At 42.8% G+C, this 18,522-nt stretch overlaps 1 protein-coding gene across 1 annotated transcript; it reads left to right on the forward strand.

Annotated features, from left to right (window-relative positions):
- Positions 1-392: 392 nt before the first annotated feature.
- LOC309562568 (beta-microseminoprotein-like) lies at positions 393-12,102 on the forward strand. Its single transcript, XM_082266817.1, has 4 exons — positions 393-453; positions 5,314-5,419; positions 7,685-7,790; positions 11,848-12,102. The coding sequence occupies exons 1-4, from the start codon at positions 451-453 to the stop codon at positions 11,975-11,977; spliced, it is 345 nt and encodes a 114-aa protein (XP_082122943.1). The 5' UTR covers positions 393-450; the 3' UTR covers positions 11,978-12,102.
- Positions 12,103-18,522: the final 6,420 nt, after the last annotated feature.

An 18,522-nucleotide genomic window follows, 5' to 3' on the forward strand; every position in this document is an offset into this window, starting at 1 on the left:
AAGACCTATTAATATTATTTTACTAATTAAATCATTGTTAATTAAGTATTTTTGTGTTTTCCATTGCTCTTGCTGTCTCTCAGTATCTTCTATGTGTTTAAATGTGTTTCTATTGTTTTAAAAGTGTGTTTAAAGACCTTAAAATGCTTTTAAAAGTACAGTGAAAGTTATAAAAACATGCCTACAGTGTATTTAAATAGGGTATTTCTATTTCGCGGATTTTCACTTATTGCGGGTGGGTCTGGAACATAACCCCAGCGATGGAGGGGGGTTTACTGTAACACATTTTGGCCTGCCCATTAGATAAACAGTAATTTCTTATCAGCTGTTCTGCAATGTATTTTGCATACACAGTGCACTAGATAAACATACAAGTCAGCATGAGTATAAAATGTCACAACATATTCAACCAAATCACTTTCAGACAACTGTGTTCAGAAACAGCTAAAGATGGTGAGTTGGTGTTTGAGTTCCTCAGGTTAATATACAATGTTTATCTCGGGTAAGTGGGGAGTGGATGAAAACACATTTTGTGTTGTTTTTTTTGAGAATTATTTTCTTTCTTAAGCTAGTTATACTGGAAAGATTCTAGAAAAGATGCAAAAGTTTAGACCATTGCAAAATTTTATTTGCATCAGAGTTGTATACTCCTGTGTACCACATGTTCTTCCCTAAGGCTCGGTTCACACTACTGTGACATGGGATCTGACTTGTGAGACCCTAAAGCCTGGTACACACGCACAGATTGTTGGCCGACCGATCGGCCGTCTTTTGTCCAGTGTTGTTTGTTGGTTGAAATGTGCTTTAGACTTGCACTGGACTTTTGTTGGCGAACAAAAACCAACTTCAGAAGTGATGTCATGTGATGGTTGACTTTCCGTGTGTTTTTTCTTCTCTGAGCATGCCCAGTCTTGCTCATCTGATTTTTGTCTGCCGAAATCTGTACTGACTGAGGAACAATCGGCCGTTCTGTTGTTGGCCAACAAAAATTTTATAGCCTGCACACCAGATTTTTTTCTGCCAAAAAGTCGCAGTTGATTGTCGGAAGCATTATACTAACAAGCCTACAATCGGGCGATCGGACGTTGGCCAACAATTTACGGCCAACAATCTGTGCATGTGTACGGGGCTTTAGTCACATGACATGCCAAATGAAATGTTTCCCTATGAGAGCCGTATTAACTGATACTACACAAGTTGCTCCAATTTTAGAAAAGGATCCTGTTCTACTTTGGTCTGACTTGGGTGTGATGTCGGCCCTTGTACAGGCTCCTAAATCGCATCCAAGTCAGATTAACCACTTAAGCCCCAGCCCTATTTCGGACACTTTTTGTTCACGCGTTAAAACCAGTATTTTTTCCTAGAAAACTACTTAGAACCCCCAAACATTATATATATATATATTTTTTAGCAAAGACTCTGGAGAATAAAATGTCGGTCATTGTAATATTTTTTATCATGCGGTATTTGCGCAGCGGTCTTTAAAACGCCATTTTTTTGGAAAATTTTTGAAAAATCACATTTCACTAATTTTAAAAAATACTAAACAGTAAAGTTAGCCCACTTTTTTTGTATATTGTGAAAGAACATGTCATGCCGAGTAAATAGATACCCAACATGTTACGGTTTAAAATTGCGTGATCCCCGCAAGATCCCCGTGGGATCGCGACAAACTACGGTCAATAGAGATCTCAATCTGCGACGCTTTAAATTTATTTAACGGTTACCAGTTTTGAGTTAGAGTGTAGCTCTTTTTTTTAAATTATTGCTCACGCTCTGGCGATCGCGGCGATACCTCACATGTGTGGTTTGAACAGCGATTTCATTTGCGGCTCGACTTGCGTATACGTTTTTTTTTGTGCGCGAGCTAACGGTGATGGGGGCGGCTAAATTTTTTATTTTTTTTTCCCATTTATTTTATTTATTTTTTTAACTTTATTAAAGTTTAAAAAAAAAAAAAATCTGATCACTTTTATTGCTGTCACAAGCAATGTAAACATCCCTTGTGACACCAATATGTAGTGACAGGTACACTTTATGGAGGGATCGAGGGTCTAAAAGACCCTAGACCCCTCCACTACACTTCCCTGTATGCAAAACGCCGAAAACGGCATTTTTGCATACAGCCGTTTTTCAAATTTGCCGCCTTTTGCAGCACAGTAACCCGGAAGTGACGTCATGGACGCCGCCTCCGGGTTACGTCATCGGAGACCCGATCGATGCCGTTTCCGGCATTCATCGGGACTCCATCCAGCCGGCGGACGTGCCGGCTGGGTGCTCGGGGCTCCCGGTGGGACGGGAGCCCCGGGCAAAGCCACGGAAGGCGGCGGGAGGGGGGGGACGTCCCCTCCCGCCCCCCGGGTACCGATCGAGCGGCTCCCGAGCCGCATCGGTCGGTACTGACGGAAAGCCAACCGTCGGCTCTAAACCACGGTACCGGGATGGTGCCTCTAGCTAGAGGCATCATCCCGGTACACTACTGCAAAGTTTACCGACGTAGACCTACGTTAGTATGCGGTAAGTGGTTAAGTCAGAAGGAAGTTGCAAAGTCGGACAATGGTGTGAACCAAGCCACAGAGAAAAGAAGAATGGTTACTTGGACTAGTGATCGACTGATATTGTTTTTTTTGTTACCGATATTTTGGCCAATGCATATTATTGGCCGATATTTTTGTACATTTAAAAAAACATTTTTTTTTATATTTTATTTTTTTTGACAGGTACTTTTGTGGAGGGATCTGGGGGTCCAATCCCCTCCTCTGCACTTAAAAGCATTCAAAACACCAAGTTTGGCTGCTTTGAATGCTGTCATATTTTTGAATCTAGCACTAGACAGTACCCGGAAGTGATGTCACTCATGACATCACTCCCGGGTTTTTGCATGGAGACCCGATCAGAGCCGAATGCGGCTTTGACTGGGTCTTCGGCGGCCATGCTGGCACTTTTACATGCAGGCTGGTTGCCCGGGTCTCCCGGTGGGACGGGAGACCCGGGCGAGCCACAGAAGGTGGCGGGAGGGGGGGGGCATCCCTTTCCGCTCCTTGTAATGACAGCCGAGCGGCTTCTTAGCCGCATCAGTTGTCTTTACAAGACAGTCGACCGTCGGCTATGGGTGATGCTTCTAGCTGCAGGCATCACTCCGGTACATGCATTTTCTCGAAATATCTGCAATATTGGTAACCTCCAGGGCCAATTCTGATATATTGAGAAAAGTGCATATCGGCCCTCAATATATCGGCTTTGCCGATAATTGGCCGATCCCTAATTTGGACAGTGTTTTATTTTTTTCATTAATTATATATAGTATATAAATTATATTTTAGGTATATTGTTGGTTCATTCATGGAATCATCTGATTACTTTTTACCATGTATAAAGACTTCTAATTTATGGAGTTATAGCTATGACTATTCCACAGTATGGGCTTTTATATATCGTCTGATGTCTAAGACAGACACACAACGCAGTGTTTTGTGAACTGCTATTGATCTCTCTGAACCTGAACCTGTACCAGACAGTGGACATGCTTTTGTTGCTTTTCATGCTCAATTGTAAAGAGAGTGCTGGCTTCTAGTCAGTCTTCACACAATGGAAGAGACCCATATAAGAAACAGTGATCCCACCCCACCTCAGACTGTCCAACAATAGTCTTTAACAGTCTATGAGACAAACTCCTACAATGTTCCAGCAGTCTAAAAAGGTGAAATTAATTTATCCTTATAGATTTCTTGAGGGATTTTGTTGATAAATATTTCTGTCCCAAGTGAAGAAGCCCCTCCAACCCAGTCTGCAAGAGGGCCACCATATTCCCTTTGACCACTAACCTGTACAAGATTGATATTACCTCTTTAAATCCACACCAGAAGGGATGCTTTGTCCTTATTCAGGGAATTGATCCAAGCCTCGCTCTCAGCATTCACCGCGTGGTTGTCCATCATTAGAGAATGACTCGCTCTTTCCATGGGCCATATTCAGTAGGTAGGAGGCTTGCCCCTAGTCCCCCCCCCCCCTCCAAAAGCCTCTGTTCTAGTTTGGTCTGTCACATGCACATTCAAGCTTTCAAACATAGTTAGAGGATAAAGCTATGAAATAGTCACTGTGTGTATAGTCACACAAAGCATTTAGTAGAGCATATTATATTTATTTTGTTTTGCTTTCATAAGTCTTTCTCTGATATATTACTTTTTTGTAGTCAGGGTATTCCTCAATGTATTTTTTATTTTTATCTAATAATTGGGCGGCTTTCGAAAAAAGAAAGGTTTCCCCTTTTTTTAGGACAAAATGTTTACTTTTTATATAGCAATAAACAGGACAGAGGACTCTTGCTTACTCTCTCCAAAACTAGACAACGTTTTTGGCTTTACACTCACTTTATTTGGCAAAAGCTGAATTGCGTCACTCAGTTATGTGATATAAAAAAAAGATCTGGCAAAGTAGGTTGTTCTAACATTTCATAGGAAAGTGATTGCTCAAGAGCAACCATTTCCAGGGTTTAAATAAGAGATCCTAGCCCTTCTCTGTTATTAAAGATTGCACAGAAGCCTGCAGGATGGTAAGTTCTTTCGGTCTCTATTTCCGCTATCTTTATGCTGACTATAAAATATAATACAGGCTCATATTTAAAAAAAAAAAAAAAATGTTTGAATGTGGTTACGTCTTGTGTTTTAGCACATGTTGTTTGCAATGTTAAATTAGTTAAAGCATATATCAAGCCAAAAGTAAAAATCTGCTGCAGCATTTATCAGCTACTGAAGAGAATCAAGGTTTTTTTTTTTAATATACAATCATCCAGATTTTATTCACAACTTGAATAGCCCTTCTTTTAAGCCCTGATGAATGAGGTGGAGTAAAACCACATTGGATATTAAGTTTCCTGAAGTTTTGGAATAAAAACACCTTGTTTCTACTTTCTGGTGTGGCAGTTCAATCTTGCAATCCAAAAATAAAAATCTAACAGGGGATCTCCACTAAAGAAAAATATTTTATTTCTGTCTATTGCTTTTCTCCTCACTTTCTGTCTGATATAATGTCACCAGGGCAGAAAGTGAAAGTCTAACCAAAACCCAGATATCAGTAAAAACGTGACATGGGTTCTAACCTTTCCCGATTCTATCGAAATATGAGAAAATAAATATATTTGCTTAAAGACACAAAAAAAAAAAAACAATTAAATTTGTTGCACAAAATGGACCGTAAAAAAAAAAAAAAAAAGTTTGTTAGAGAAAGTGTTTTAAGTAAAAAAGTACAATATAAGTAATACATGACTGAACAGTGTTCATGTTTACTTTCACAAGAATAATTTTACATTTTCAGAGACAACTTGTGGTTGTGTTGATCGGAGCAGGTATATTGGCTGTATGTAATGCAGTCTGCTTTCACAAAGGACCTGAAGGAGTGAAAATGGGTGAAGAGCCTAAAGGTAAGTTAGTGACAAACAAATTACAAAGAACAATTACCTGAACATGTGATTTCTGTTTTGTGTCTTTCTGTTTCTTCAATTTAAATATAGGTCTTTTTTTCCCCAACAATTGAAACACAATTTTAGAAATCCCAGCTCCAGCCAAAACTTGTTTTTTGTTTTGGATAGCATGTGGGAGATTGGAAAGGTTTCCCCTCACTTACTGGACCCCATGCAAATATGTGTGTGTTTGAGTTTGTGTATATACATACCCACATTCATCATATACAGTGGACCATACATTGAAATAAAGTATTGAAACCAGAGTTAGAATTTGCAGGAGATTTCAGTAGCCTCTATGATTCTTAAATGACAGCTTCATATTCTTGCAAATGCCCATTCCTAAATGGTTCTCTAATCTCTAGCAAACACCAATTTTTATTTAAACAGTGTGTATAGTGATGGAACTTTTCAGGGTAGTCTGTACCTGTTCAGGACCTATTATTAAATATCTATAATATACTGTACAGTATACATACAAATACGGAAAACTGCATGCTTAAGGACTGCGTCAAAATGGATTGCCCCTTCTACTGTCAAAATTACCTAGGGCTAGAGAGTCAGTTTGATTAAATTTAGATCTTAAAGCAGGACTTTACTCAAAACGGAAAGTTCAACTTCTCTCCCTCTTCTGCCCCATCTCCTAAATATTTGTAATGTTTCGTTTTTTTCTGAGCGTTGGGGGGAGCGGGTACCTGATTTTGACAGGTACCTGCTCCCACTTCTGGTCAGATCACCGGGGTGATCTGAGCAGAAGTTCGGCCCCCCTCCTTCCTCCCCACAGGCTCTTGGAACATGTCACAGGGGACCATTTACGGGCCACAGTGCCTCTCACATATGCGTAGCGGGCAATTGGCTGTGAAGGAGTTACTGTTGGCTGCCCACAGTTAAGATGCCGGCGCCTCCACCTGAAGCCCTGCAAAGAGCTGCATCGGGTGAGAACATCGCTGGATCCTGGGACAGGTAAGTGTGTGTTTTTTGATCACTTGCCTTCCACGCTATAGCCAAATGATGGCTACAGCGCAGATAGATAGTTCTGGGAGGCTGCCATATGATGGCCTCCTGTGATCACACCCGCTGCTGGATGTGGGTGGCGTGCTCTGTGATTAGTGTCCGGAGAACACTGCTGATCACAGATCAGGGTAAAGAGCGAATCAGCGGCTCTTTACCACTTCGTCAGCTGTGTCTAATCACAGCTGATCACAGATGTAATTAAAAGCCGGTTATCGGCACTCTTTTCCTCATGCTGACATGCATAAGGAGCGTAGAAGAGAGCTGACAACCGGCTTCTCTAAAAGGGACATTTAAATTGATAATCAGGGCACTGATTGTCAGTGCAGTCCCAACAGTGCCCACTAGTGCTGCCAATGTGTTCCCACCAGTGAATCCGCATCAGTGCCGCCTACCAGTGCCCATCAGTACCGTCTACCAGTGCCCATCAGTGCCGATTTTCAGTGCCACCTATCAGTACCCAACAGTGCTGCCTACCAGTGCCCAACAGTGCCACTATCTGTGCCCATCAGTGCCCTTCAATGCCGCTTATCAGTGCCCATCAATGCCACCTATCAGTGCAGCATCATCAGTGCCTCCTCATCAGTGCCCATCAGCACAGCCTATCAGTGCCCATTCATACCCATCAGTGCCACCTCATCAGTGCCCATCAGTGCAGCCTTGCAGCGCACATCAGTAAATTGTTATAACAAACTATAAAAATGTTAGGTCTTTTTTCATTTATTTAGCAAAAAAAAGAAAAGTGGTGATTAAATACCACAAAAAGAAAGCTCTATTTGTGTGAAATAAGTGATAAAAATTTAATTTTGGTACAGTGTTGCATGACAGCGCAATTTTCATTCAAAGTGTGACAGCAGTGAAAGCTGAAAATTGGCCTGGGCAGGAAGGGGGTAAATGTGCCCAGTAGGCAAGTGGTTACATTTTTGTTTACAGGATGAAGTACCTCTTTAATGTTTTCACTGTGGCCTGAGAACCCGATCAGAAAGGTCACGTTGTCTTGTGCATGCGCAGTTCAGAGTTGCCATGAAGGATATTTTTCACAAACCAATCCATAAATTTACGTACGGATGGCAACACTATTCGTAATGTTCAGTCTGAATTTCACCTTGTGGCTCTAATATCTAATGTAAATTCAAAACTGTCTTGAAATTACTGATGTGACTTGTGTCTTTAAGTTTTGTGAAGCTGCTACATAACGATATAAATTGCCTTCAGGGTGCATTTATGACGGAAAAACATACAAGCGTGGTGCCGAGTGGAAGACTGAAGACTGTTACCGATGTTGGTGTTCTCTACATGGATCGATGAGATGTTGTACAATGTAAGATAAACATTTCTATCACTGAAATAATTTAAAGTATAAGCCCTTGATCACATTGGAGCGATTTGTCATGAGATTTTACAGGTCAACTTGCATGACAAGTCACAGCCTATTGCCGGCAATGGCATCGTTCCAATCGGTGGGACGTCAACTTTGCAGCACTGCACCGATTTGCAAAAGTAGTTCCTGCACTACTTTTGCTGATTTGGGGTGTGACTTCAATAGACATCTGTGCATGAAGCCACACAGATGTCTTTCAAGTAGCACCTATAATCGTGTTGACCTGCTACTTTAAAATCGTGCTACTTCAGTGTAGCGTCAATGTGAACCAGGGCTTAATGGAATATCACTTTAGAGTTAGGTTGGAGAAATCTAAATCTCAAGAAGAAAATTCTACACTGTTTTGAACTTCTGTCTTTTATACTTTAGGCCTCAATCACACGGGCGTACTACAGCGTATTTCTGTGCGAGGGACATTTTTACTGGCATGGGATTGCACAGGTGTTCTGTACATCCCCATGCAGATAGTCCCATTGATGTCAATTGGGAAACAGTGCCTACATGGACACAGCCGCTGATCCCAGATGATCCTGATCCCAATTTGACATCTGTACGGTTGCACAATCCCGAACACACACTGTCTGTGGTCAGGGCTGTGCTCCTGCACAGATGTCATTCCAAGTGACATGAATAGGACTGCCTGCATGGGGATGCATCCCTATGCAGGTAAAAACACAGCCCTCGTATGGGCATATGCTGATGTATGCACCTGTGAATGAGGAACAAGAAAGGGTAAAACCTGGAAATTACATAGAAGAACATTTAGGGCTGATTATAAAACCGGAAAAGCAAGTTTTCAACAAAATTAGAAAACATGTTTATAGTGATCAGGTTTCATTTTCCTTGTTTCTTTCCTTGTTTGCTATTGGAAAGTTTTCCACATTTGTGGAAATCTCCTTTTTTGTCAACGTCAACTAAAAGGAAGTAACTTCTACTTAACAACATGCCATGAGATCATCTACACATCAGAATTCTGTATGATTGACTTATATATTAATAAGATTTCACCATTTTTTTTTTTTTTTTTGTCCATAAACTTTTTTATTGGGATTATTGTAAAACAGCATAAGACAAATGCTGATTTGACCATTTTTATGCATTGTTTAAATTTTATCTAGGCTCACACCCATGTGATTGTTTAGATTATGTAGATTTTGGAAATTGATAGATCTACCTGTGCATTATCAGCTTCAAGAGAATGCATAATATTTTTGCCTATATTTTCTTTAATTTTTTTTTGGTTGGGTCAGTATAAATATTGGCTACATTTCCAGCCAGCAGGTGGAGCTCTAGTATCTTTTTTTTTAGGTGTTTATCGGTCTGCCTTAAACTACTTTGCTGAAAGCCTGTTACCAGTACTCAATTGTTTAATAAGGTTCCCTCCCAGGGCCAGGACAAAGAGTGGGAAGAAGGGACAGCTGCCCTGGGCGGAGTGTGTATTGTAGGGATGGGGGGCACCGCACATTCCTTCTACTAATTAGAGTAGAGTAATTACAGTGGCATCACTTCTTCTGTCAGCCCAGCCTGCAAACGGAAAAGAGAGGAGGAAGGAGTTGGGAGGCTGTGCTCGCTCTCTTTCCCTCTCCTCCTCATAAGCTTGCACATAATGAAGGGAGGATGGGGGCAAAATCTGGCATATTTGCCCTGGGCACTTGATAATTTTGTCCCGACACTGTTCCCACCCTATTTAACTACTTCCCTATCTGGCCAATTCTGACATTTCTCTCCTACATGTAAAAATCAGTATTTTTTTACTTGAAAATGACTAGAAAGTAGAAACCCCCAAAAATTCGATTTTTTTTTTTTTTTTTTTAGCAGAGGCCCTAGAGAATAAAATGTGGGTGCTGAAATTTTTTATGTCACATGGTATTTGCGCAGCAGTTTTTCAAACGCAATTTTTTGGGGGAAAAAATACACTTTAATGAATTTTACTAAACACAAACACAATCGAATACCGAATGTTTTAGTAAAATGTAAAACAGGATGTTAGGCCAAGTAAATAGATCCCAACATGTAACACTTCAAAATTGCATACACCCGTGGAATGGCACCAAACTACGGTACACAAAATTCTTTATAGGCAACACTTTAAATGCCTTTACAGGTTACCAATTTAGAGTTACATAGGAGGTCTGGCACTAAAATTATTGCTCTTTTTTTGATGTTCGTGCCGATAGCTGATGGCAGGGGATGAAGATTGTCCTGTCAAGGATGCAAATTTGGGGGTGGGAAAATTCTGTACTAGGAGAGGGGGGGGGGGGAGATTTCGGGGGCAGTCATTTTTGGTTTAAGGTGGCCTTTAAAATATGGCAACCTGTACATAGCGCACCCCCGAACCCTGTACATAGCGAATCCCCGAACCCCGCTCTCTGTACATAGCGAACCCCCGAACCCCGCACTCTTTACAGAAAGCACCCCCAAACCCCGCACTCTGTACAGAAAGCACCCCCAAACTCTGCACTCTGTGCAAAGCATACCCCTGAACGCTGCACTCTGTACATAGCATACCCCTGAACCCTGCACTCTGTTCAGAGACCACTCCTGAACCCTGCACTCTGTTCAGAGACCACTCCTGAACCCTGCACTCTGTTCAGAGACCACTCCTGAACCCTGCACTCTGTTCAGAGACCACTCCTGAACCCTGCACTCTGTTCAGAGACCACTCCTGAGCCCTGCACTCTGTTCAGAGACCACTACTGAACCCTGCACTCTGTACAGAGACCACACCTGAATCCTGCAGTCTGTACAGAGACCACTCCTGAACCCTGCACTCTGTGCATAGAGATCCCTTCTGAATCCTGCGCTCTGTACATAGTATACCCCTGAACCCTGCATTCTGTGCAGAGAGCAGTCCTGAACCCTGCACTCTGTACATAGCATACCCCTGAACCCTGCATTCTGTACGTAACGTACCCCTAAAGTAGCACACTCCTGTGGAAAGCAACTTGTACCAGCCCTGCAGTCCACTTTTAAGGTAGGCTAAATTCATATTTTTACAGTGACATACCTTTTATTAATCTAAGCATATTTTATGGGTATAAGACTACATTTGTTTTATTTGCCCAATTCCCTTTTAAGCCCCGCTACTGTTAAGGCAATATGGCTGCACCCACTGCGTGCCGCATTACTGCTCTTCTTGGGGCACTCAAAGGGGTCGCAGTTTTTTTACAGTCCTATAGTGTTCGTATAATTTCAAGCCTCACCTCTGCAGCAGGAAGGGAAGAAGAGCGCACAGCAGCAAGCCATAGCTCACTTCTTTTTCCAATGGCCCCCCTTCTAATCTGCTTTGGGAGTAAGGCTTGAAAATGCTCAAACCTCACCTATGTGATGATTGTGTAGACCTTTTCTCTTGGGTAAGTGTGGGGAGCGCCAAACATAGTCTTTGTCCTGGGTGAAAGAATGTCCAGCTTCACCACTGAATACGGGACTTATACATCTGCATTTGCATGTAAGAATGCAGACAGGGGCGCTTTAAATTTTTAATCATTTTTATTATCTATTTTTTCTAAAACTTTTTTTACATTGTCTCTTTAATTTTTTTTTGTATTAACTTTATTGCTGTCACAAGGGTTGAACAACATCCATTATGACAGCATGGGCTGTTACAGTTCCTCTTTATGGAGAGACGGGGGCCTCCAAATCTCTCCTCTGGCCTCCAATGCAGCTGATCAGACACAGATCATTCTGATAGGCTGCTTTCCTGCCCGTAATGACCAGATAAACACACAAAACCATGTGACAAAATCATCTTTCCGGTTTCCAGGGTCACAGAGGGAGCAACAATGTCAATGCAAGGGAAGTATCTACATTTTTTCCAGTTCAGCTTTAAAATGAAGATTTTTATATGAATGATAAAATTCAAGCAAGCAAAATTAAATTGACTCAAAACCATTATAGATGAATTTTTTTTTATTTAAATGTTAACTCTATACTTTTTTTATAGACTTTGGCTTCTGTGCTGTAAAATAACTTTAAGTTTTAATTTCTTTTTATATAGATATGGTACACCAGTCGGGTATGATAGAGAGAATTGTGAAGCTGTGTTTGACCAGGCAAGCTGTTCTTATAACCTGATTCCAATAAAAGACCCTGCAGCGAAATGTGAATCAAACGCCATGGTGGGCTAAACAAGGTCCATATCATTCTTCTCCAGACATACCTGTATTAGCAACTTTAAAGTATAAACATAAAATGCACATAAATGTCAAAGGCAAAAGAAGAAATGGCAATGTGTCCATAAAACAAAGCAAAATAAACCAAGAGCTGCATTGTAAAAGCTTGCTGCATGAACATAACTACAGTATGTGCTTTGATAGCTGAACGCATGCACAGCTACCCTTTGTAATGGTTGTACATCACTATGCCTCCAGTAAAGACTTTACCGTTTCTGCAATTGTTGTCAGTGTTTTCAATTCTACCTGGTAATAACATGACTTGACAATACAGCTAGACCTAAAAAAGCTATTTTAATCTCAGTAATTAAAAAAAAATATTTTAGCATAAAAATCGCTACTAAGTGCTACTTAATAAAAGCTGTGGATAGAGAAGGGAAGAGTTGAAATGTTTTCTGTCTGTGAACACATTTTAGGAGATTTCCCCTTCTTTCCTGTCCCATTGACACCTGTGATAGAAATGGAGGGGGGATTGGGGGTGTAGTTGCAATGGGACAGGAAGGCACAGAGAGCAACAAAAACACTTTGAATATTCAACAACACTGTAACGGAACCGGGACCCCACAATGTGTTTGAGGGCTTCCATCAGTATACGGCTTCCTTAAGTCTTGAACATAGATATCAGATATTCCAGCCGCCCCCCATACAAAACTAACCTGAACTTAGCTTGTATGGATCTGAAAACATCAACCTCTTTATTAAACAGCCTCACACAATATATACACACGAGGACATCTTGCAATTTCTCCGGTTTTTCAGCTCAACCGCGCATGCTCCAACACTTTGCAATTTTTCTGAGTTTTCAGTAGTTTCAAATCTACTCCACCAAGTCTACCCACATCACTAATACAATCAGAGATGCCCCGAGCAACAAGTGGCTAGAAATTCTGCCTTGCAGCACTGGCGTTGTGGGTTTGAATCCCCTACCTACCTACAACTCTCTCTGTGGTTCTATATATCAAGCATTGTTTGGGGGGGGGATATTATTATTGTTGCTTGCTATATAGAACCACAGAGAGAGTTGTGGGTAGGTAGGTAGGGGATTCAAACCCACAACGCCAGTGCTGCAAGGCAGAATTTCTAACCACTTAGCCACTTGTTGCTCAGGACAATTCTGATTGTATTAGCGATGTGGGTAGACTTGGTGGAGTCGATTTGGAACTGAAAACTCTGAAAAATTGCAAAGTGTCGGAGCATGCGCGGTTGAGGTGAAAAACCTGAGAATTTGCAAAGTGTTTGGCCACATGCAGTTGAACCACAGAACTCTTTATTAAAAAAATTATATATATATATATATATATATATATATATATATATATATATATATATATGTACAGTATCTCACCTCACAAAAGTGAGTACACCCCTCACATTTTTGTAAATATTTTATTATATCTTTTCATGTGACAACACTGAAGAAATGACACTTTGCTACAATGTAAAGTAGTAAGTGTACAGCTTGTATAACAGTGTAAATTTGCTGTCCCCCTCAAAATAACTCAACACACAGCTATTAATGTCTAAACCGCTGGCAACAAAAGTGAGTACACCCCTAAGTGGAAATGTCCAAATTGGGCCCAAAGTGTCAATATTTTGTGTGGCCACCGTTATTTTCCAGCACTGCCTTAACCCTCTTAGGCGTGTAGTTCCCCAGAGCTTCACAGGTTGCCACTGGAGTCCTCTTTCACTTCTCCATGACAATATCACGGAGCTGGTCGATGTTAGAGACCTTGCGCTCCTCCACCTTCCGTTTGAGGATGCCCCACAGATGCTTAATAGGGTTTAGATCTGGGGACATGCTTGGCCAGCCCATCACCTTTACCCTCAGCTACTTTAGCAAGGCAGTGGTCATCTTGGAGGTGTGTTTGGGGTTGATATCATGTTGGAATACTACCCTGCGGCCCAGTCTCTGAAGGGAGGGGATCATGCTCTGCTGCAATTTGACACAGTACATGTTGGCATTCATGGTTCCCTTAATAAACTGTAGCTCCCCAGTGCCGAACCATGACACTCCCACCACCATGCTTGACTGTAGGCAAGACACACATTTCTTTGTATGCTTCACCTGGTTGCCACCACACACGCTTGACACCATCTGAACCAAATAGCTTTATCTTGGTCTTATCAGACCACAGGACATGGTTCCAGTAATCCATGTCCTTAGTCTGCTGGTCTTCAGCAAACTGTTTGCGGGCTTTCTTGTGCATTATCTTTAGAAGAGGCTTCCTTCTGGGACGACAGCCATGCAGACCCATTTGATGCAGTGTTCGGCGTATGGTCTGAGCACTGACAGACTGACCCCCCATCCCTTCAACCTCTGCAGCAATGCTGGCAGCACTCATATGTCTATTTCCCAAAGACAACCTCTGGATATGACACTGAGCACGTGCACTCAACTTCTTTGGTCGACCATGGCGAGGCCTTCTGAGTGGAACCTGTCCTGTTTAACCGCTGTATGGTCTTGACCACCATGCTGCAGCTCAGTTTCAGGGTCTTGGCAATCTTCTTATAGACTAGGCCATCTTTATGTAGCGTAACAATTCTTTTTTTCAGATGCTCTGAGAGTTCTTTGCCATGAGGTGCCATGTTGAACTTCCACTGACCAGTATGAGAGAGTGAGAGCGATAACACCAAATTTAACGCACCTGCTCCCCATTCACACCTGAGACCTTGTAACACTAGTGAGTCACATGACATCGGGGAGGGAAAATGGCTAATTGGGCCCAATTTGGACATTGTCACTTAGGGGTGTACTCACTTTTGTTGCCAGCGGTTTAGACATTAATGGCTGTGTGTTGAGTTATTTTGAGGGGACAGCAAATTTACACTGTTATACAAGCTGTACACTCACTACTTTACATTGTAGCAAAGTGTCATTTCTTCAGTGTTGTCACATAAAAGATATAATGAAATATTTACAAAAATGTCAGTGGTGTACTCACTTTTGTGAGATACTGTGTATGTATACTGTATATATATATATATATATATATATGTAGCAAGGTTTCCAGGCCTGTGGCCTGTTGTGGGTCTGCCATCAGTACCGGTACTCTCTCCAGCCCATGTGAGCTTTGACCCTGGGTGTGACAACTGAAGCAGCGACAACTCCGGCATCTTTGTTTGTGGTTTTTATTTGATTTAAAGGGGATGGGAGAAGAGAATGAGTGGGATACTCCTTGAGGCTTGAACTAATTACATGTGGGACTTTGCTCCTGAAAAATCCTTGACCCCAGCCTGCACCAGCCAACGCTCACTAACCCTGTAAATATCCTGTAGAACACAGAAGTGCTGAATCCTCGACTATTAGTCCAGAAGTACCAGGACTGAGAACTGTAGAACTCCTGACACTGTTATGCTGTAGAAGTCACTGAATACTGTCCCCCGCTTTGACTAGCTTGTGGTAGTATGAAGTAGAAGTCTGTATAGCTGTACTTGCAACTGACACACTCTGTACAGTTTAGGGCCCAACCGCAGGTGCCCCCTTTTACTTGAACTCTTCAGGGTCCACTGACTATGTACCAATGTTGGGGGTAACGAGTTACAATGTAACGCGTTACATTAACTACGTTACTTTTTTTGGTAACGTATTAACGTAACGCGTTATATCCGTAACATCGGTAACTATGTTACTTTACATGGCTTCAGTAACGCACTTTCCTGCGTTACTCAAGCCGACATCTCGCGCGGCCGAGGAGGAGGCGGGAGGACCGAGCAGAGCGGGGGATCGTTTGTGGCCGAGGACTCGAAGGAGGTGGGAGGACCGAGGAGAGCGGGGGCTGCGGAGGACTCGAAGGAGGCGGGAGGACAGAGGAGAGCGGGGCAGCGGAGGAATCAAAGGAGGCGGGAGGAGAGCGGGGCTGCGGAGGACTCGAAGGAGGCGGGAGAAGAGCGGGGCTGCGGAGGACTCGAAGGAGGCGGGAGGACAGAGGAGAGCGGGGGATCGTGTGTGGCCGAGGATTTGAAGGAGGCGGGAGGACCGAGGAGAGCAGGGGCTGCGGAGGACTCGGAGAAGGCGGGAGGACCGAGGAGAAGACGCCTGCCACTGCAGATAAGTGTACTGGTCACTCTAGCATTGAAAGGGTGCACACTGTGGTCAATCTGGGGCACGCTGTGGTCAATCTGGGGGCACACTGGTCACTCTGGCATTGAAAGGGTGCACACTGTGGTCAATCTGGGGCACGCTGTGGTCAATCTGGGTGCACACTGGTCACTCTGGCATTGAAAGGGTGCACACTGTGGTCAATCTGGAGGCACACTGGTCACTCTGGCATTGAAAGGGTGCACACTGTGGTCAATCTGGGGCACGCTGTGGTCAATCTGGGTGCACACTGGTCACTCTGGCATTGAAAGGGTGCACACTGTGGTCAATCTGGGGCACACTGTGGTCAATCTGGGGGCACACTGGTCACTCTGGCATTGAAAGGGTGCACACTGTGGTCAATCTGGGGCACGCTGTGGTCAATCTGGGGGCACACAGGTCACTCTGGCATTGAAAGGGTGCACACTGTGGTCACTCTGGGGCACACTGTGGTCAATCTGGGGGCAGGCTGTGGTCACTCTGGCATTCTGGCATTGAAAGGGGGCACACTGTGGTCAATCTGGGGGCACACTGGTCACTCTGGCATTGAATGGGTGCATGCTGTGGTCACTCTGGGGGCACACTGTGGTCAATCTGGGGGCATGCTGTGGTCACTCTGGGGTCACGCTGTGGTCAATCTGGGGGCACGCTGTGGTCAATCTGGGGGCACGCTGTGGTCAATCTGGGGGCACGATGTGGTCAATCTGGGGGCACGATGTGGTCAATCTGGGGGCACACTGTGGTCAATCTGGCATTGTAAGGGGGCACGCTGTGGTCACTCTGGCATTGAAAGGGGGCACGCTGTGGTCACTCTGGGGGCACGCTGTGGTCACTCTGGGGACACGCTGTGGTCAATCTGGGGGCACGCTGTGGTCACTCTGGGGCATACTGTGACTGTGGTCAATCTGGAGGTCACTCTGGTATTCTGGCATTGAAAGGGGGCACACTGGGGTCACTCTGGCATTGAAAGGGGGCACGCTGTGGTCATATATATATATATATATATATATATATATAAATATATATAATATATATATATATATATATATATAAATATATAATAATATATAATAAAATATAAATATATAAAATAATATATAATAATAATAAATAATAATAAAATAATAATAATAAAATATATATATAATAAAATAATATAAATATAATATATATATATAAATAAAACAATAAATATTGTATTTTTTTTTTGTGCACTACAAATAAATATGCGCATTGGAAATTGTTCATATTTTTTTTCAAAAGTAAAGTAAAGTAATAAGTAGTGAAGTTACTTTTCAAATGCAGTAACTAGTAAAATAATTTCATTACTATTTACAGAAGTAACTAGTAACTAGTTACAAGTTTTGAGTAACTACCCCAACACTGCTATGTACTCCCTCTGTAGCTTCAGGGTCCTCAACCTAGGTACCCCCTTTACCACTAGCTGGCACTGGATCCCAGAACCTCTTCCGGAGTGGTCCCCTCTAACTTCAGGCAGACCCCCAGGGGCAATCCTCAGTACTCACGACCTGTGTAGGCTTTCCTGGGACTGGACCCCTCTCTCTCTCCGCAGGCTCTCGGGACACCGGATCCCCTCAGCTCACTCAGCATGCTCTGGACACTCAGGCGACTCCCCGTGACATCCACCTTCCTCAAACAGGAGGAGAGACAGCAGCACTCTCCTTCCTGGGACTCTGCTCCCACCAAAGACATTGTGTCATGTGCCACCCCCAAATTTATACCCACTCCCAGAATCCTTTGCAGCACAATCTGCCTCCTGGGGTAGTTACAAGCCTGGATGTGTCCCCTGATTGGGTTTCCTTCACTGCCCAATCAGAAGCCTCTCACAGGAGCCAGTGGGGAGACTCCCCCTTCAGCAGGCACACCTGGAAACCATGATACCCTAACAATTAATCACAGCCCTGCTGTTAGGCAGACAAGGCCCACTATATATTTACCTAGCACCTACCTGTAGGGTGCTACATATATAAAAAGATAGATATATGTATGTTTGAAATAATATATTTCCTCTTACGTCCTCTGACTGACGCAGCCACTTCATAGTTTCCTCACAAATGGGTAATGCGCCACCTACAGGAGTAGACTAGGCAGTGAAACTATTTAGAAAAACTTTTCACTAGACACACCCTTAGGGGCTGTCCCCTTAGACATTACCCCTAGACACATCCAGCTTACTGATGGTAAATGGTGGTTATTAATCAGCGCTGACCAATTAAATATAAAGATATTCCTAGTAACCCCAATTAATTACTTTGCAGTAAGATAAGGGGACCAATGGCTGCTAACATAAAGTGTATTCACCTAACACCATAAAGTAGTCAAAAATAAAACATGTAGCACCAAAGGATATACTCTATGCACTAAAGTCAAGTGTGATATCAGTGAATAAATATCAAGTGAA

The sequence above is a fragment of the Pelophylax lessonae genome, assembly GCF_965119305.1.
Source record: "Pelophylax lessonae genome assembly, chromosome: 9".
In the NCBI taxonomy this organism is placed as follows: domain Eukaryota; kingdom Metazoa; phylum Chordata; class Amphibia; order Anura; family Ranidae; genus Pelophylax; species Pelophylax lessonae.

What these genes read in the sequence shown, in the direction of transcription:
- LOC309562568 (XM_082266817.1), top strand. An exon ending in AATGGGTGAAGAGCCTAAAG is followed by an intron (nt 5,420 to 7,684) that starts GTAAGTTAGTGA and finishes AATTGCCTTCAG; the next exon opens with GGTGCATTTATGACGGAAAA. An exon ending in TCGATGAGATGTTGTACAAT is followed by an intron (nt 7,791 to 11,847) that starts GTAAGATAAACA and finishes CTTTTTATATAG; the next exon opens with ATATGGTACACCAGTCGGGT.